Consider the following 21,477-nt stretch of genomic DNA (forward strand, 5'->3'; position numbering starts at 1 on the left):
GTGACGTTTCCTCCGGCATTTATAGTGCAACACAAATTCCCAGCTCGGAGAACAGAACCACAAAAACGAGCACCCGAGCTACAAATCTTCTCACAAACTTTGATCTCCTATTTTAGTGTCATCTGCAAACTTAGTAATCTTGCCTTGTATGTTCTCATCCAAATCATCAATAATGATGACGTCTCAATTTTGTCAATTATTTTCAATGTGTTCAGTCCTCAAATCTTTTATGATATTTTCTTATCTCATCAGTCTAACAAGTTTGTAGTTCTCTATTCTCTCTATATCTGCCTTCTTCAATAGTAGGGTTAAATTTGCTACTTTCCCATCAGCAGAAACCTGCCCCGAGTCTAAAGAATTATGAAAAATTAGCATAAATACATCTATTGCTGCTTCATTTAACAATTCTGGTATGAAGCTCATTTAGCTCAGAAGCTTTATGAACCTTCAATCCTGTTAATTCTTTCAGCTAATTTTTAACCGACTCAATACAAATATAGATTTCTCTGGCTCTTCAATTACACAAACCAAGTAGTCACCTCGTATTTCTGGGAGATTTTCTGTATCTTTTTCCATGCAGTTAGTAGCAAAATAACTGTTTAGTTTTCCACCATGTCTGTGTTCTTCACTATAAATTCTCCTTTCCTTCCTTGTAATGCATCTACATTTTTCTACACTGATCTTTTTCCTTTCATATATCAACACAGGTTTTTATAGTCTGCATTTATGTTCCATTTATTTGTATTCTTTTTGATCTAAAGCAATCTTCAAATATTTTTGCTGAACATAGTGATTCACCTTTCCTTCTGGGTGTTCATGCCTTAGAAAGATGTATACCTGTCATAGACATTGTAGTATTTCGTTACCTATTCTGAATTGCTTCTCCACCACCAAATCATTTTTTGAATAATTTCTAGCCAACCTGGTCCTTAAAACTCTAGTGTCCTTTGGTCAGATTAACAGGATATTGACGATATCCGCATTCAGTTGAAATGATGAGCGAATGGCCAGGACCCTTTTCATGATAGGGTCACCTTGGAACTGTAGGAATTACAATTGGTGAACATAAACCTTCACTGGACAGCAGTAGAGAATCCATTGCCAGATTTCTCTGCTACCATGTTGAGGAAAGTGAGTTTATTTGATTGCTCTGTTTCAATCGTGAATTTGAAAGTATTTAAATTGTGTAAAATGATTGAAGATGTAAGTTTATTTTTAACTGAGTAGTGGAAATGATAAAGAATAAGATGAATGGCAGGAAAAATTTAGCCACTGTAGAGGGCAATTAAAAAAGCTTTGTAATTAGTTTTCTCTTAATTTTTCTTTTTTGTTACCAACTCAATCATGGCATGTAGCAACTCACCATTGTGTTGACCAATGCAGAATGCTAGGCAATCACAATTTATAGACTGTTTTGTCTAACCACAGTAATAGTGTGTGGGAGATTTTAAAAACTTATTTGCATGAGAATGTGCTGAGTGTTTTTGCTAAACTAAGGTTGTTAATAATTTCACTGAACGAGCAACAAGTTACAACTGGATTGTCTTAACTGAGGTATTTTGTGAATTCTGTTTCTGCACATTCCAGAGAAATGTATCATTAATCTGACACAGGAATACATTATTTTACCTCTACTCTCCCTGCCCCCAGGGCTTCAATATCTCACTTGTGGCTCAGTGAGTAGAATTAGCTGCAGTATTCAAGCTGCAGTCTGGACAGAGCACTCTACAGTTTGATTGTGATTTCCCTTGATTGTTGATTTTTTTTTAATATCCGACTTGTTCTATCTTTTGTATATATGGGTCTCTCAATCAACATTATTTGGGTCTCTGGATTAACAGTCCAGCGATAATACCACTAGGCTGTCATCTCCCTGTTGTATTATGCTGTATTCTTGCTGTGATATGTTTATACAGCATGTCTTAGGACCATAAAACCATAAGACATAGGAACAGAAATTAGGCCATTCAGCCCATCGAATCTGCTCTGCCATGCAATCATGGCCAATCTCCCCCTGTCTCCACGTAACTGTTGATCACCTTAATACTCAAGAACCTATCTAACTCAGCCTGAAATATCCTCAATAACCTGGCCTCCACTGCCTTCTGTGACAATGACTTCCATGGATTCACCACTCGCTGACTGAAGACGTTTCTCCTTATCTCTGTTCTGAAAGGTCTTCCCTTTCGTCTAAAGCAGTGCCTTCAGGTCCTCATCTCTCTTACCAATGGATCTTCCCAACATCTACTCTTTCCAGGCTATTCAGTATTTTGTATGTTTCAATTAGATCCTGTCCTCACCCTTCTAAACTCCATTGAGTCCTCAAATGTTCCTCATATGTTAAGATTTTCATTCCCGGGACCATTTTTGTGAACCTCCTCTGAACATGCTCCAGGGCCAGTACATCCTTCCTGAGATACGGGGCCCAAAATTGCACACAATATTCCAAATGTAGTTTGACCAGAGTGTCTCCAAAGTACATCCCTGCTTTCATATTCAAGTTGTCTCAAAATAAATGGGCGGCACGGTGGCACAATGGTTAGCACTGCTGCCTCACAGCGCCAGAGACTCGGGTTCAATTCCCGCCTCAGGCATTGAGGAGGCGTGGAAGCTGCAGAAGGATGTGGGCAGGTTAGGAGAGTGGGCAAAGAAGTGGCGGATGGAGTACAATGTGAGAAAGTGTGAGGTCATGCACTTTGGTAGGAAGAATAGAGGCATGGACTGTGTGGGTTTTGCACATTCTACCTGTGTCTGCGTGGGTTTTCGCCGGGTGCTCCGGTTTCCTCCCACAGTCCAAAAATGTGCAGGTTAGGTGAATTGGCCATGCTAAATTGCCCATAGTGTTAGGTGAAGGAGTAAATGTATGGGTCGGTGGCGGGTCAGTGTGGACTTGTTGGGCTGAAGGGCCTGTTTCCACACTGTCAGTAATCTAAAAAAAAACATTACTTGGGTCTCAGGATTAACAGTCCAGTGATAATATCACTAGGCTGTTATCTCCTCATCGTATTATGCTGTATTTTTGCTGAAGTATGTTTCTACGACCATAAGACCATAAGACATAGGAGCGATACATTTGCCTTCCTAACTATTGACTCAACCTGCAAGTTTATCTTGAGAGAACTAGAACTCCCAAGTCTCTTTGTAGTTCAGACTTCTGCCTTTTTCCCCATTAGAAAATAGTCCATGCCTCTATTCTTCCTACCAAAGTGCATGACCTCACACTTTCTCATATTGTACTCCATCCGCCACTTCTTTGCCCACTCTCCTAACCTGCCCACAGGTTAGGAGCTTCCACGCCTCCTCAATGCTACCTGTCCCTCTACCTACCTTTGCTTCATCCTCAAACCTAGCCAGAATACTCTCAGTTCCTTGATCTAGATTGTTAATGAATAAAGTGAAAAGATTGGTTCCAACACTGAGCCTTACCACTTGTCACTGGCTGCCATCCTGAGAAGGACCCTTTTATCCCCACTCTGTGCTCTCTGCCAGACAACTAGGCTTTTTATCCATGCTAGCACCTTGCCTCGCCTTTATCTTACTCAGTAGTCTCCTGTTCGGCACCTTGTCAAAGGCCTTCTTGAAGTCCATTGACTCTCTTTGGTCTAACTTGCTAGTTATTTCCTCAAAGAATTCTAGCAGATTTGTTAGGTGTGACCTCCCTTGATGAAACTGTACTGACTTTGCCCTATTTTACTATACACTTCCAAGTATTCAGAAATCTCATCCTTCACAATAGATTCCAGGATCTTACCCATGACCGAGGTTCAACTAATTGGTCTGCAATTTTCCATCTTTTGCCTTACTCCTTTTTTAAACACGAGTGTCATGTTAGCAAGCTTCCAGTCCTATAGGACCCTTCTGATTCTAGCAATTCCTGAAAGATCACCACCAACACCTCTATTGTCTCTTCAGCTATCTCCCTTAGAACTTTGGTCCATTTGGTCCAGGTGACGTATCCACCTTCAGGCCATCTTCTCCTTGGTGATGGCCACCATACTCAGTTCTGCCCCTTCACTCTGTTGAATTTTTAGGATATAACACGTGATCCACCATAAAGACTGACATGAAGTAATGGTTCAGTTCTTCAGCCATTTCCTTGTTCCCCACACTATCTCTCCAGCATCATTTTCCAGTGGCCCAACTTCCATGTTGCCTCTCATTTGTCCTTTATATGTCTATAATTGTTTTTCTTGCAATCCATTACTAACTTGATTTTCCCAGTCCACCTGCATATTGAACTCCTCTGTGATCACTGTAATTTTGGCTTTCCTACACATCTTTTCTCTGTCCTGGTGTATCTTGTGCCCCAGCTCCTGACTACTGTTTGGAGGCCTATACATAACTTACAATCTTCCTTTATATTACTGGCTAGCTTACCTCCATATTTAATCTTCTCCCTCCTTTTTATTTTGTTGCTCTCTGTTGGTCTTTGTAAGCTTCCCAATTCTCTGGTTTCCCACTGCTCTTCACCATATTATATGTTTTCTCTTTTGCTTTTATTCTATCCCTGACTTCCCTCGTTAGCCATGGTTGCCTCATCCTCCATGTACTGTGCTTCTTTTTCCTCGGGATAAATCTCTGCTGTGTCTCCTGAATTACTCCCAGAAGCTCCAGCCATTGCTGTTCCATTGTCTTTCCTGCTATATTCCTCTTCCAGTCAATTCTCCCAGCTCCTCCTTCATGCCTCTGTAGTTGCCTTTATTCAGCTGTAATACCGTTACCTCTGATTCTCTCTTCTCCTTCTCAAATTGCAGAGTAAATTCAATCATATTATGATCACCGCCTCCTAAGGGTTCCTTCACCTTCAGCTCCCTTATCAAGTCTGCCTCACTGCACAACACTAAATCCAGTATGGCCTGTTCCCTCGTTGGCTCAACCACAAGCTGTTCTAAAAAGCCATCTGGTAGATTTTCCACAATTTTTTATCTTGCAATCCTCTACTAACTTGATCTTCCCAGTCCACCTGCATATTGAACTCCTCCATGATCACTGTAACTTTGGCTTTCTGACATATCTTTTCTATCTCCTGGTGTATCTTGCGCCCCAGCTCCTGACTACTGTTTGGAGGCCTGTACAATAGTCCAACTATGATATTTTTTACCTTTGTGGTTCCTCAATTCCACCCGCACAGATTCTACACCATCTGACCTTACTTTGTGTCTTACTATTGATTTAATATCATTTCTTACTAATAAGGCAACCCCACCCCCTCTGCCAACCTGCTTGTCTTTTTGATAGGATGTACATCCCTAAATATTTACTTCCCTCTGTGCTTCTTCTCTGGGATGTGATAGCCAAGTAAAATACAGCCATACAGTGTGGTTATCAATCCTGTAAACAGACATAAGCATGTGCATTGCTTGCCATATGTGTCATTCAATGCAGGAAGCTTTTAATTATTATCTTTATCTTACAGAACCACTTTCACTAGAGGGCATGAGCATAAGGTTCTAACTCTTTTTACTTGAGTGCTATATGGCACCAACAGAAAAATAAATTGTTTGCTCAAGAAAATAAAACTAAGGCTGATTTCTACTATCAATTGTATTTCACAAAGCCATTTCAAAAGCAAGTATTTGCTTATCTTGATTTCTTGGAACCCTCTGTAGGTTCCAGAAGATAAGTACCAGCACAAACAACCATGCATGTCTGATGTTGTGAAATCATGTTAATGACTGCTTTTTCTCAAGATGCAATGTTTCTCTGATAGCTGGGAAGGTGAGCATGAGTTGAGAACACATGTTGTAGAAAATCTTGGACACTGCTAATTCATCTAATGCCGAGGAAAACAAACACAGCCTTGGTGCACCCAACCCTGAGTGCAGTAACAGGGTTTAATTGCAATTGGTGCTGCTTTGTCAAGAAAGATATATCTTGAGGTGACAGATTGAGGCAAAGTTCTGTCTAAGTTCCATGATAGCATTGTGGTCAAAGTTGCACAGCACTGCGAAGAATCTAGAACACAAAAATAAGCCACTCAACACAACTGCTCTCCAACTGGCATTTGTGCTTCAAGCATTTTGGGGCATGAAAGTAACATGGTCCTGATACAATTGCAGCTTGACTGGCAGAATCCTTCCTTCCTTTGGTGGTAGTGCACATAATCTGTCCTGACATTACATAAAATAACATACATATACAGCACAGAAACTGACTACTGAACCTCACTGACCTTTAATGGTGGTTGTACTTCACATTTAATAATGCTGCAGTAAAGGATGAAAAACGATAAAATTGCTTCAACAAAGTTGCACATTTCGGCTGCCACACTGAACACTAATGGAGACATAGGATTTGAATTAATTTGCTTCTTAGCACATTTGAACATTGTGAAATAGAAATATACAAGGTGAACAGCATGCTGGAATCCACTTCCACTCAGAAAATAGCAAACAAGCTGAAACTTTAAATTTGTAATTTTATTATTTTCTACTTTGCTACTGTACTTCCAGCACTGAATATTGCATTGTTGGATTTTTGATCTTTGAGACAGTCAAGGCTTATTGACGGATGAGGTGGAAAGTGAAGTTAAGGCCACCATCACATTGGTCATGATAATATGGAATAGGAGAGCAGGAAAATAGACAACTCCTGCTCGTACTTCGCATGACATTGTGGCATCTAAGAGTAAAATAAATGACCCAGGACACCAGCTTTAAAGTCAGTAGTTGTTAAATGTCAATGTTTATATGGTGTCACAGGAGAAGCTGGTCAATACTATTCCTTAACATCTCCAACACCAGTAATGTATCATGTTCATTTTAATGTCACCAAATCTGATCATAGTGACAGCAGTATAAGATCAGTGAGACCAAAGACCCAGGAAAGAGCTAACCCTTGTGTATGTTCCCTTCCCTCTTAGAATGGTGTAATCTTTATGCCGAGTACGATTGTGTAGTTTGAGCTGTTCATGCAGCATCTTCAGTTCTGGAGGAAAGCTGTCTCATTTTTACCATTTCAGTTGTATATTGTAGGAACAACAAATAAAAGCTACTCTATTCTACTCTGCTCTTTAGAAAACCAACAGAAATTTACAGCTTAGAAGGAGATCTATTTACTAGAGTAATGCCAAATTAATTCTCTTCCCCCGCACTCTTTCCAAGCCTGCATCTTCTCCATCTTTGGATGTTTATTCAGCTTTCTAAATTCTTGTCTTTCTCAGAACCCTATGGTCACAGAATCCCTACTGTGCAGAAAGGGGCCATTCAAGTCTACACCAACCTCTCTGAAGAGCTTTCCATCCGGACTCAGCCTTACACTATCCCTATAACCTCACATTTACTGTTGTTAATCCACCTAATCTACAAATCAGTAGATATTACATGCAATTTAGTATGGCCAGTGCACCTAACTTGTACATTTTTTGGAGGGAGGAAATCAGAGCAGAAACCCACACAGACACAGAGACAGCCTGCAAACTCTACAGTCACCCAGGGCTGGAATTGGATCCGGGGCCCTGGTGCTGTGAGGAAGCAGTGTTAACCACTGAGACACCATGCCACACATTTGCTAAATCATCTTTACACTTTCACAAGTCTCAATGTGAAGAAATTTGCCCAATCTTTTTTTTCCTCACGTTCTCTTCGAGATTAAATTTTCTCACCATTTCTGATGTGTTAGTGGTGCTGGAATGGCATGGATGTTCTTTCATTTGGCAATTGGATAGTCATGTCTGCATTTCCAGGGAATAACCCAAAATTACAAATACTTCTTTTTGGGTTTAATGTCACTCCTTGCTGTACGCTGGACACAGATAGCACTGGAATGTTCATAACTCACTTCAAATGCAATAGTAATTGACAGATAACAAACAACAGAGAAGTCTTGCACTAAAATAGCTGATTGCCACATTTTGCACCTTTGTTCATGCAAATGCAAATTCATAGCCATACGTTTTTCACCAGATCAGCAGTGAATGTAATGCTTACTTAAACAATGCCAAAACAATGAAAATCATATCAAGAAATTCTGGGCCATACTGATTATTTAAATTGGCTTTGTTGACTTCCAAACCAGATGAAATAGTCCTTCCCTATTAATTCTATTAAAATCATAGTACTAAATCCTTGATAGTATTACATTTAAGCCTCTTCTCCAATATAATTGTTCTGAACTTCTTAGTCTCTTTTCACAGCTGTAGCTTTGCATGCCTGCCTTTGGCATGGTAAATCTATCTTTTTTAATTAAGCAAAGGAAGCTGAGGAGGTATTTGATATGTTCGAGGAGGCATTTGCTATGTTCAAGATTATGACCAGGTTTGGATAAGGTATACAATTAAAAACTTTCTCTATTAAGTGGTAGCATAAGTACTAGAGATACTGAACTAAGGTTTTGAGCAAGAGATATATTGTAAATATGAAGAATGTTTTATATGCTGTAAGTGTTAATGACCTGGAACCCATTACTCCTGAGTATGGAAGATGCAGGAAGGGTCATCGAGTCATAGAATCATAGGCATGTACAGCAAAAAAACACACTTCGGTCCAACTCACCCATGTTGACCAGACAGTCGAAACTAATCTAGTCCCACTGCCAACACCCATCTCAGATCCCTCCAAATCATTCCTATCCGTATACCCATCCAGATGCCTTTTAAATGTTGCAATTGTACCATCCTCCACCACTTCCTCTGGCAGCTCATTCTATACGTGCACCACCCTCTGAGTGAAAAACTTGCCTCTTAAGTTGCTTTTATAACTTTCCCCTTCCACCTTAAACTTATGCCCTCTAGTTCTGGACTCCCCCAGCCCAGGGAAAAGACTTAGCCTATTTATCCTACCCATGTCCTTCATGATTTTATAAACCTCTATAAAGTCACCCTTCAGCCTCCAATGCTCCAGGGAAAACAGCCCCAGCCTATTCAGCCTCTCCCTATAGTTCAAATCCTCCAACCCTGGCAACAACCTTGTAAATCTTTTTTGAATCCTTTCAAGTTTCTCAACATCCTTCCGATAGGAAGGAGACCAGAATTACATGCAATATTCCAAAAGTGGCCTAGCCGACACCCTGTATAGCCGTAACATGACCTCCCAATTCCTGTACTCAGTACTCTGACCAATAAAGGAAAGCATACCAAACATGTTCTTCACTATCCTATCTACCCGTGACTCCACTTTCAAGGAGCTATGAACCTGCACTCCAAGGTGTCTTTGTACAGCAAGACTCCCTAGGATCATACCATTTAGTGTGCAAGTCCTGCTAAGGTTTGCTTTCCCAAAATGCAATGCTTCACATTTATCTAAACACCATCTGCCGCTCTTCAGCCCATTGGCCCGCCCATCTGATCAAGATCCCATTGTAATCTGAGGTAACCTTCTTCACTCCAATTTCCATGTCATCTGCAAATTTACTAACTCTTCCTTCTATGTTCACATTCAAATCATTTATATCAATGACAAAAAGTAGTGGACCCCGCAGTGATCCTTGTGGCACACCATTGATTTCAAAAGGAAATTGGAGGTGCAATTGAAGGAAATTAACTTGCAAAGCTCCTGGAGTCAAGTGGGAGAGTGAGACTGAATGAATTGCTTCATCGAATGCTGGCTCAAATGGTCTCATTCTGTGTTGCAAATTATGAAATTAAATTTTCCAACCTTTACTTGTCTAGTGAATACTTGAAAGAATTAGAGAAAATGCAAGACTAACATAGGCAAAGTCTAAAGTTTTAAAAAATCTCTTGTATCTAGTTATTTTATTAAGTTTGTTTTTGAATGTGGGGTGAACATATAGTTAAGTGCAACAAAATGGCTGGCAGTCATTCTTCACTAATAATTAATCTAACATAACACAGTCACTTGTTCGTATTAGAAAAATTATCAGGAGAATAATGAAGATGAAGCTAGAATTAATTCAATAAAGTTAAAGTTATCATTGTCTTACCTGACCATGGAGTTGCTGTCTTGTTAGACAGAAGTGTTTGGTGGTGGTTTAACCAGAGGGCCACCATATCTCAGGTGAGGGCACAGATTGAGAAGGAGATTCATGGCAACCTCAGAGAGAGCAGGAATTGAACCCACACTGTTAGCGTTACCCAATCTTGTCAAACAGCCATCCAGCCAACACAGCTCAGTGACACAATATCTCAAAGCAGAAACAAAAGAATTTGCTCCTGTTTTCATTTCTGATCAATAGATTGCTATAAACATGTTCTAAATTTCCATGAGATTTTTTCACGAATTAAGATATATATCCAACAAGTATTACATATCCTCAGCATATTTTGGCATGTTTTACAACCAATGTATTACATTTGTGTGGAAGTTTGTAACTGTATTCAGCAGCTAGTTTTTATGGCAAAACTATATAAGTAATGGCAAGTTCATTTATTTTTGAAGCTGATCTTGGAGGAATATCTGATGTCCAGGACATTTGGCAACTCCTCTAAACAAGTTGCATTGTTGGATCTTACGTGCACTTGTGATGCCAAGGCACACAAAGTAATGGGCCAAGAAATGGAAATGGGATTATAATAGTTAAATGCTTGTTTTAGACTGGCACAGACTCAATGGGCTAAATGTTCTTTTTATAGACCTCAGTGATTCTATGACTCTAACTAGAAAACAAGATCTTAGTTGACTGAAATATCAACCTATACCATGTCAATCGAGTTCTAATGTTGTGATTTATATGAATCCATGAATTTCAGCTTGAATTGGTCACTTTTTTACATTTTAGCATTTTATCACTTGCTCAATTAAAACTTCTTTGCATGACAAATAATTTACTTATAACCCAGACATATTGATATAAGAACAACATTTCAGAAAAATGTATATCAAATAACAATCTATTAGACAGGTTTTAAAACCTAGAAAGTCACAAAGTAAAAACAAAATCAGGAAGTGCTTATTACTTAAATCTATAGGAATAAACAATTTTAAAAAAAAATTACAACAAATTCAGCCATAATTATAGTATTTAACATTCCTGATTGTCTTCAATTCAATTAGGGATTTTTTTTTTCAGTTCAATTTGACTTTTGAAACTTTGGAATCATTTCCTGCTGAAGTGTTACTTTCTTTGCATGTGTTTCAACAATATCAGCAGTTCACGCCTCTTACACATACACATGCTGCAGTGTAACTACAGGCAACGCGCTACTTGGTATTCAGGTCGTGTTTGCCTTGCAAGCCGCACATGGTAACCATGGAAATTATATTCCAGTAGTTACTAGTGAGACTGACAAAGACAAACCTTAATTGAAACAGTTGAAGTTCCAACATACAATTCTGATGGTCAATGCTCTCTGCTAATCATTAACAATGGGTGTGGGATAAACATCTATAGACAAAATTGAAAGAAATAGCTTGCTATAACAGCCAGTTTTCTCAATTATAACTATCACAGATAACAAACAGCAGCTACTAATTATCAGTTTTATCAATTAAAACTGTAATAAATGACACCTATTAACTAATAATAATCAACTTTGTCAGTCAAGGCCCCTTCCTGTATTTACCATAGAAGTGAAATATTGCACATGCTAGAAATTCGAAACCAAAAGAAAAGTTAAAATGCTGGAAAAATGCAACAAGTCATGAAGCATCAGAGATGACAGGCTGAAAGGTCACAGATCTAAAACATAAGCTTATACGGCCAGCTTGTAAAGCATTCTCGGATGGAGGGGATGACAGAGAATTTTATGGGACCGCAGCAATGTTTAGGCAGACTGGGTAAAGGTGGCTGGGACTCCCTGCATATTAATAAACTAATTGGACTTTATGACAATCCAGCAGTTTGCATAGTCATTTATCTGGGCTTACTGCACACTACAGGGCGGCAGTGCCACCAACTGACACTGCTGTATGGCAATCTTCCATATCAATGATATCTAATTCCTACCTCTGCCCCAACAAACACCCACTCCTCCCACTTTGAATTCAGTATAATATCTTGCCATGGTGGGATTTATTCATCTAACATTTTCACTATTAGGTTGTTATAGCCATACATGTAACAGGCATGCATACAACTCTGCATGCTTGGATTTAATGCAGGTCTGCAAAGCATTGAAGCATTGCCAGCTCATTTTACTAAGAAGGTACTTGTTTCACAGAATGGTTCCATGTATTCCCTTGCTTTATTAATATTTACCATAACTTACTTCACTTTTGTACTCTATGTCTCTGTTTACAGAGCCCAGACCTTTGTATGCTTTGTTGACCAATTTTTCTATTAATCTCTCAACTAATGCCTTGAAAGTAGGAAAATCTGTCATTGTACGTGGTCTGGTCTACATGCAACTCCACATCCACAACAATGTGCTTGACTTCTAATTGCCCTCTGAAATGGCCTAGCAAGCCACTCAGTTGTATTGAAACTACTATGGATAAAAGAATTGTGAGTACATCTACACCTCATGGAATTCAGTGGTTCAAGAAGACAGTATACTATCACTTTCCTAAGGGCAAGTATGGATGGGTAATAAATAGTGGTCATATCAATAATGTTCACATCCTAAGAACAATTTAAAACAAAAGCTCTTTAATCAGTACAGCCACCACTCCTCCTTTCCTATATTTCCTCAACATATTGTATTTAGAAATAATAAGGACTTACTTGTAGAGTCATAAAGGTTTAAAGCACAGAAAAATGCCCTTTGACCCATTGAGACTGTGCTGGTCAAAAACAGCCACCTTACAATTCTAATCCCATTTTCCAGCACTTCACTTATAGCCTTGTATGTCTTGGCATTACACATCCTGTAATAAAGTCAAGATTATTGTCAAAATATCATATGAGCCCATGTCTTTCTGCACCTGGGACTCACCAACATTACTTGTGAGTTCTCTGTGCTCACACATACAGGCCCTGTAAAACTACTTTAGATCTTAGTTGAGAGTGTAGTGCTGGAAAAGCACAGCAGGTCAGGCAGCAGCTGAGGAGCAGGAGAATCGACGTTTTGGGCATAAGCTCTTCTACTTTAGATCTTACTATATTTCCTTTTATTTTGCCTACCTAATATTCTGCTGTTATTACTTTAGAGCCATCTGTGTCTTTCAGTCATTTATGCACACTGTCCTTCATTCATAATGTTACATTTTGATTGCCATCCTTCACCACGTTGATTCTAACTGTTTCCTTAATAAGAAAATAACTTATCATCGCTGGCACATGATAAAACAAGATGGAGGTTAAATATGTCTCATAAATGTAAATAATTATACTTAGGCTTAAAATAATAAAGCATAAACTGTATGACTTATGGTGGATAGAGCTCTAAACTAATTAGTAAGGGTGAGGATTTAATTAAGGGAAGTTTAAGATTCCAAAAAAGGAGAGCCAGGGTGCAAGGCAGAGAAGAGGCAAGCAATAGCCAAATTTAACAGAAAGGGGCTTACAATAAAAGTGGAAGAGTACAGCAGAAATTAGAATCAAAATAACTAATAATGGGACAGTGTCAAAGCTTGAGGCTGTTTATCTGAATGCATGCAGAATTTGTAACAAGATGGATACTTTAATGGCACAAACAGAACAAATGAGATTGGCTTGATACTTATAATAGATTCATGGTTGCAAGGTTACCAGGACTGGGAACTCGATATTCAAGGGTTTTTGATGTTTCAGAAGAATAAGCATAGAAAGGAAAAGGAGGTGGTTAACTTTGTTAATGAACAAAGATTTCAGTGTGATGGTAATTAGTGATACAAGTGCCATAGATTGTGGAATATTTTTGGGTGGAAATAAGGAATAACAGGAGAAAGAAGTCACGAGTGGGAATTGTCCACAGGTCCCTGCTTCACTGAAGGCCAAAATATAAATCACAAAATAGTGGAGGTGTGAACTATCAAGTCACTGAGTTATCAAGGATGATTTTAATCTGCATATTGACTGGACATGTCAGATAAGCAATGGAAACATAGAAAACAAATTTGTGGAGTGCATCAGAATTTGTTTCACAGACTACCCAGGAATATCTTCGATCTATCCACACAAAATGATTCCACAATCTATTGCACCTATATCACTAATTACCATCACGCTGAAACCTTTGTATATTAACAAAGCTAACCATCTCCTTTTCCTGCCTATGCCTATTCTTCTGAAACATCAAATACCCTTGAATATTGAGTTCCCAGTCCTGGTAACCTTACAACCATGTGTCTATTATAGCTATCACGTCAAACTCATTTGTTCTGTTTGTGCCATCAACATGTAATGACATAATTTATAGGGCATCTCATAGACAAGGATCCTGTGCTTGAGGTGGAGCAACTCAATCCCCAAACCACAGTCCTCGACTTAAATAATGACAATTACAGAGGTACGAAGAAAGAATTGTCTAAAGCAGGCTGGGAAAATAGACTAAGGATATAATCAAAAGATGAATAGTGACAGGCATTTAAATAGATATTTCATACTAAAAGTGTTCTGGCAAAAAGAAGATCTCAATGAGAAAGATGAGCCATTCATAGTAAACAAAGGCAATCAAGGAGAGTATCCAATCAAAATCCACAACATTAAAAGTGATGAAAGCTAGTGGCAGGCCAAAGTTTTTTTTAGGAACCAATAGTAAATGACTAGAACAATATAAAAAGGGAGAAAATGGGCTATGAAACTAAAATGGCAAGAAACATAAAAGCAAACTGCAGGAGCTTCTGTGTGTATATAAAAAGAGAGAAGCTATATGAAGTGTGGGACACTTGGAGGACAGAGAATCAATAATGGGAACAGGAAAATGACAGGCAATTTAACATAATATTGTGCATCAGTCTTCATGGTATAGACATCCAAAATATAACAAAGAAGCAAGGTGCTAATGGGAGGAAAGGCCCTAAGTTCGAGTGGAGTGCCACAACGATCAGTCCGAGCCTCAATCATTTATTATTTTCACGAGTGATTAGGAGAAGGGGTTGGAGTGTAATGTATCCAAATTTACTGATGATTGAAAAATAGAGAGGTCATTTTCTGATGAATACATTAAAATCTGCAAGGGGATCTGAACAGATTGACTGAATGAGCAAAATGCCTGGCAGATGAGTTTTATATAAGAAAATGTGAGGTCTTGCAATTTGATAGGAAGAATCAAAAGGCAGACGATTGCTTCAATAGTGAGAGACTACAAAAAGGTGCAGAACAGTTTGATCTGGTATTCTAATACATGAAACATCAAAATATAACTTGCAGTTTCTGCAATCAATTAAGAGAATAATATAATTTTGGCCTTTCTTATTTGGAAGTGTGAGTGAAAAACAGGGAAATCTTGCACAACTGTACAGGATGTTGGGCTGGGCATAACTGAAATACTGTGTACAGTTTTGGTCCCAGTGTCCATGAAAGACCATACTAACACTGAAGGCAGTTCAAACGAAATTCCTAGGTGAAAGGGTTGACTTGTCAAGGAGGGATAAACAGGTTAGGTCTTTATTCATTTGAAGAATGATTTGTAATCTTATTGAAATATTCAGGATTATGAGATGTCCTGATAGGGTAGTTGTTGAAAAGAAATTGCTACAGGGGAAATCTCATAGCTACAGCATAAGACAATATTCATTTAAAATGGAGATGTGAAAGAATATCTTCTCAGATGGTACTGAATACCTGGAATTCTCTATCCCTGAAAGTTAGGTGGGTTGATCATTGAACATTTTTAAGAAGGTATTAACAAATATTTTTGAAATATCGAGGACTTGCAAGGTATGAGGATCTGGCATAGAAGAGGGGTTGAGGGCTGGGGCAGATCAGCCATGATCTTATTGACAAGTAGGGAAGGCTTGAGGGGCCAAATGGCCTAATCCTGTTTCTATTTGTCTTTGTGTTACATTCAACAGCTTCTTTAATTGAACTGTGAAACTATTAGGTATCATCTGTCTGCTGTGGGTCAGTTATTCTCACCCTTGCCTCCGATCCAAATCCCATTCCAGATACTTAAACACATGGGGCCAGATCTTCCAGTCCACAGCAATAATGATGCCATGTCATTCCCCTTGGCAGATAGTTCCATGGCAGATGTGTAGTGGAGAGGCAAAGGGAGTAGTCAGGTAATTGGTGGGTTGTTGGGTGTTCAGGGGGTAGTTGGATGGTTGGAGAGTTTTGGGAAGTCATCAGGTGGTCAGAGGGAATGGTGTTGAATAGTGGTTTGGATATTGGATGGGGTATGCCAGGACTAGTTGGGTCATGTTTGGTATCAGTGGTGAGGTTTTGTTGTGGTCTCAGTTAAATTAATCTCTGACCAGCATAACATTTCCAGGATAAAAATGGAGGTAAGTCTCATGTATTTGGCCCATCTCAGAGTCAAAGGCACTTTTGTAGTGTCCCAGTCACTTGTATCAGCCATTGTAAGTGTAAACTTGTTGGGCAGTTTCAGTACATGCATGTATCAGGCCTAACATCCTGACATGCAACTTCCACTTACATTCTTCTCCAAAGTTTAAGATGCTGGAAGATTTGGATCATTAGGCTGACAGTTAAGTAGAATACTAGGTGTATTTTGCTGTTGGATGAGATGTCAGATTGAATCTGTCTCTTCCGTCTCAAGTGGATGTAAAAAATCCTTGGCACTATTTTGAAAGAGAGCAGAAAATTCTCAATCCCATTCTGTGGAAGGGTCACTGGACCTGAAACATTAATTTTGATTCACTCCACGGATACTACTTAATTTGCAGAGATTTTCCAGCAATTTCTGTTTTTGTTTGAGGTAATTCTCACTCGGGTTCTGGCCATTATTTATCATGAGATATCACTGAACAACAGATAATCTGATCATCACTACATTCCTTTATTTCATAGATAAATGTGTAGAAATTGGCCACATCATTCCAACATTAAAATAATATGGATAGTACAGTGCAATTAGCATAATAATATGGGTAGCACAGTGGCTCAGTGGTTAGAACTGCTGCGCCAGAGACCCAGGTTCGACTCTCACCTTGGGCAATTATCTGTTTGGCGTTTGCACTTTCGCCCTGTGTCTGGGTTTCCTCCCACAATCCAAAGGTGTGCACGTCAGGTGAATTGGTCATGCTAAATTGCCCATGGTGTTAGATGCATTAGTCAGGGGTAAATATAGGGTAGGGGAATGGGTCTGGGTGGATTACTCTTCAGAGGGTCGGTATGGACTTGTTGGGCTGAAGGGCCTGTTTCCATACTGTAAGGAATCTAATCTAATGCAATGCATTATATCAGCACATCATTACTAAAGTGGGTTTGACATCAAGCTCCTGATGGAGATATCAGATCAGCAAGAATTTGAGGAGTATTTTGAAGATAGAAGAAAAAGAAAGCATGGTGGAGTGGTTTATGGAGGGTAGTTCACAGCTTAAAGCCCAGGCAGCTGGACACATTGTCTTACAATATTTCTTAAAATGTGAATCTTTCTACAAATTATTTGGTGGGTTTCTTCCTTGTGCTTTGACAGATGAGAAATTGTGGGTTTTACAGTGGAACCAGGTCACTGCTCTGCGTGTTTCATTAGTGAAGATGGTATGACAAAATAGTATGATGAAAGAACTTGACTTTTTCCTTGATTTGAGACATTGTGCCTCCAGCAGACATTCCATCGAACAATCAGCGAACAATTAGCTGGAATCCTCCTACACAACTGCTGTATTTCATTGATAGTTAACAATGGGTGGGATGAGGTAATTGAATATTACCTTGCAAGGACAATTACTAAATACTAATGATTAGTCCACAAGAAGAAACAAAAATCCACATTCCAGCACCAAATGACTTGGATTGTGGCAATGCATTAAGTGCAAAGAAAGCAATACCAGAATTTGTTTTGTGACACCACTGTACTACACTCTGTTCTTGATCAATCATTAGTGACTGCAGAAAAGAAAGCCTTCTTTTGCTGTAGAACAGCAAACAATAAAGGTCCTTTGTTTGATTCCCTTTTCGAATGTCACTTTCTTGGGACTATTTCTGTAATACAGTGAGTCTGTAATCATCCATGTTCAAAATGGTAACCTAAGGGTGACAAAGGAAACTTTATCCTGACAGATGGGCACAGGATGAAGCATTCATAAATGATTATTGTGCATTTGCAGAAGTTTAGATGCTGGGCAGCATGAATGGAAAGGCTCAGAAAAGGCAGCACAAAACAATCGTTGTTTCTTTGAAAAGTGGAAAAACATTATGAACTCTCACAACAATCCATACCACTGCTGCTTATCTTTTTGAAGCATACACTTGTAAAGTTCCGGCAACAACTCCCTTCTGCAGATTAGTGTACTATCATTGGGGTTTTCATTAGGAAGTTTAAACAGGCATTTTATGCAGAAGAGGCACACACTGCAGGAATGTACAAATCCGAACTTGCTGCCAGTTTGCATTGTACAGGACATGTAGAAGGTCTCAGTGAGTGACGACATGAGTGGGAGAGAAGTGAGATAAAGACACACCTGAGGAAAAATGAGGGAGAAGTTTTAATTATTTTGTCTGGTTTTCAAGTCTGAAATGATTGGCTGTAAATATCATGTGTCAGTCTCCTGTCTCTGAGCCGCTCCGCAACAGAGCTGGGTCCCGAGGGATCAGGTTCCTTTTAGGCATCTCGGGTATCTCATTTGCATGAACAAATCAATGTCTTAAAATTAGTTTCAGGACTTCAGTTTCGATATGTGTACAGGTGAGTGGAGTTTGTGATCTGCAAGCACTGCCCAGTACAAGGTGTTGAGTGATCTCACCAGCATTCCATGGAGAGTTGTCTGGAGATCAATGGAGAAACAGCAGAAACCTTTTAAAAGTTACAGCCAACAAAACCAAGAGTACTATTCCTAGCTCAATGAAGTTGCTCAAATTTGCTTTTGCCCCAGGCTTGCTGCACTCTATCAGATTCCCACTCCTAGAATCCAACTGAGATCTAGGTCAGCATCAGAGCTTGCCAGACTTTTCCAAATGCCAATGGTGAACCCCAACTAGTGCCAGCCTCACCCTGCCACCTTACTAGATGACAGTTCTGAGGCTGTCGAGAGAACAAGAGGTTGCCCATGAGGCATCCTTAAAGATGAGAAAGAACAGTTTTGAATGTGTTAAGACTGGTCAGGCAGGGCAGAGCAATCAGGAAGGGGAGCTCTCCAACTGTGTTGGAGTTGCAGAGTGGCCAGAGTGAGGAGGAACCCTAAACGTGACATGGAACCCCTGGAAAGGAAGACTTCCCCCACACACCACCAACCAAAGCTGCAAAGCCACTGCAAAGTCAGCTTGATGCCCCCCCACACTGATAGTCCCAGACAGTAGATGGCTGCTTTATTAACACTGATAAAATACCAATGGGCTTCAAAAAAAACTATGAACAGGTCAGCTAAGTGGATTTCTTTGCCACGCGCTTCTAGTTGGCAGGTGGCCGAGCAGTTGCAGTTCCCACTTTTGGGAAAATGTCATGGAGGCGGAAAGATACTGGGCATCCCTCCCAATAAATGTAGGTGCCATTTTACTATTCTCCCACCTCCCAGTCAGTTTCAGGGGGCTCATAAAATCCTGACTAGATTCTCTGAATGAATAGTTCATCCTTACAGATTGATTCCTATATCACATAACTATTCCACAACTGTATAGTTTCAAACTCAAAGTACAATGACACAGCCCCTTTATTGCAAAAAAACGTTGCCTGAAGGCAAACAAACCATTAAAACATCTAGTAACACACCTATTTGAAACATGAACAAACATGACATTGAGCTATAAGCGAGTGCCTTTGTCATACCCTGTGCGCCTCCTGTTAATTCAGGTTCACTTAACAAACGCAAAAGGACTGTTCATTGGTAAATTTTCAGGATTAGGTTGCAGTACATGACTGTACAATGGTGCACATGCAGTTGGGAGTATTTTAAAAAAGGTAGCTTGTTTTCTATGTTTAAAGTACGCAGAAAATTTCACACTGAGGTACAAAAAGTAGTAGGAAAGTTGTCTTTTAGCTTTACTGGTCTTTCTTCATTTCCATGTGCTATATGCTTATCATTTGTGAACTTTGAGAGAAATCAGTAAAGGAGTCAAAATAAAACACATCTCTCTCTTAAAGCTCTGAACAATCAATTCATTCTGGTGGAATTTAGAAGACAATTTAAATGTTACCAAAACAGTTGAAGATATCAGCTTTTCAGAACGCTTCATTCTTTTAGTTTGCTCCTTTATTTTAGGAATATTTACCAACAGATTATCAGTCTGGAGGAGACAAACTTAAATGTTCACATGAATAAATATGCATTTAAAAACTTGAATTGTAGTCACTTTTTAACGATTTTAGTCACTTTTACCAATATAAACGGGAGTTATAAACAGACACTGAAGTTGACTCATACAATAGCATTACGCACAGACACTTCTCCCAACATGCAAAAATGAGGACAGCTTTCTACAAACAAAGCAAACCAAAATCTATGGTTAATAAAGGTACAAACTAAGGTTATGCTAACACATTAAAAACTGTAAGTTTTCATAACTTTAATTATCATATTTAATGCAGAATATGCCCAAATACTGTAGGTAAAACATTGAAGTAACTCCAAAAATATCTTTCTCAGATATTTCCATAACCCAAACTTTTCAGAAAAATGAAATACAATATAGACTGACACTGATAACATTCCTACCTTGAACAAGAAGTAAGAAAGAAATAATTCCTTGTCTGTTGGAATCCATAACTGGTGAGTTCACTCAAATGCAAACTGTCCCTCTGCCTCTGACACAAAGAGTCTGAATGATCACTTGTTGCTGATTACTGTTCAGCTACTTTTACACTGTGTTTATCTACGTTAAACAGCTTCTATCTTGATTAAGTCAGTGTTTATTGTCTGGCTATGACGCTATTTCCTGACTCAGAGGCACACCTTTCAAAACTAAAGTTTGAGAAGCTTTTAATCATTTCTGTACACACAGGAAATGTTTCAATCCATTCAGCCTGTTAGTATCATGACTCCGCCCACTGGAAGTTAGTGGCTTCACTGACTGGTCATAAAACCCCTCCTTCGATGGGAAATATACCTTTGCAGTGCAGTTACTGGTATTCCTTCCTCTTGGCTAAGGAACTACAGTTCTCTTATTTGACACAGACTAGATGAGAAATTTTGTGATTCCTTTGTTTGAACTACCTCTCTTCCATCTTTATCTAACAACTTCTCAACTTTTCTTTAGCATCATGTTTTACTTGTGTTATTTTTCTCTATTTCAGGGCAGAATCTTTTTTTTTGGTTGTGTCCAAGTTACATCAGGATTTTTGAAAGTTTTTTCGACGCGAGGGGCCTAGTGAGATTTCTCATCTCAGATGAGATCTGTCCAAACTGGCCATCATGAACTACTTACACTCCCCTATGGCATTTTTGAAGCCCAATTTTGCCCAATTTTACAATGTGCCATTCCTAGAAATTCTGCCATCCCTTGCATTTGTGCCATCTTTGAAGGGTAGCTGCATACCCAACGAAACATTAGCAATCCAGCATTCCCCTCACTGGCGAGAGAATGGCATGCCAGCCATGAAGGCATGTTGTCATGGCTGATACTCCCTCGTATATACAATCCCAGTCTTTCACCTTAGTTGCT

At 39.2% G+C, this 21,477-nt stretch overlaps 1 protein-coding gene across 1 annotated transcript in view; it reads right to left on the bottom strand.

Annotated features, from left to right (window-relative positions):
- LOC122549086 (integrin alpha-2-like) overlaps positions 1–20,777 on the bottom strand; it is a 188,959-nt gene extending 168,182 nt beyond the window's left edge. The window contains exon 1 of the mRNA XM_087989312.1: positions 20,532–20,777. Coding sequence (XP_087845438.1) covers positions 20,532–20,580 — 49 coding nt within the window. The 5' untranslated portion in view covers positions 20,581–20,777. The remainder of the gene's footprint in view (positions 1–20,531) is intronic.
- Positions 20,778–21,477: the final 700 nt, after the last annotated feature.

This window comes from Chiloscyllium plagiosum, unplaced genomic scaffold, assembly GCF_037043375.1.
Source record: "Chiloscyllium plagiosum isolate Xiang-an unplaced genomic scaffold, Cpla_swu_hap1 HiC_scaffold_1, whole genome shotgun sequence".
Lineage (NCBI taxonomy): Eukaryota > Metazoa > Chordata > Chondrichthyes > Orectolobiformes > Hemiscylliidae > Chiloscyllium > Chiloscyllium plagiosum.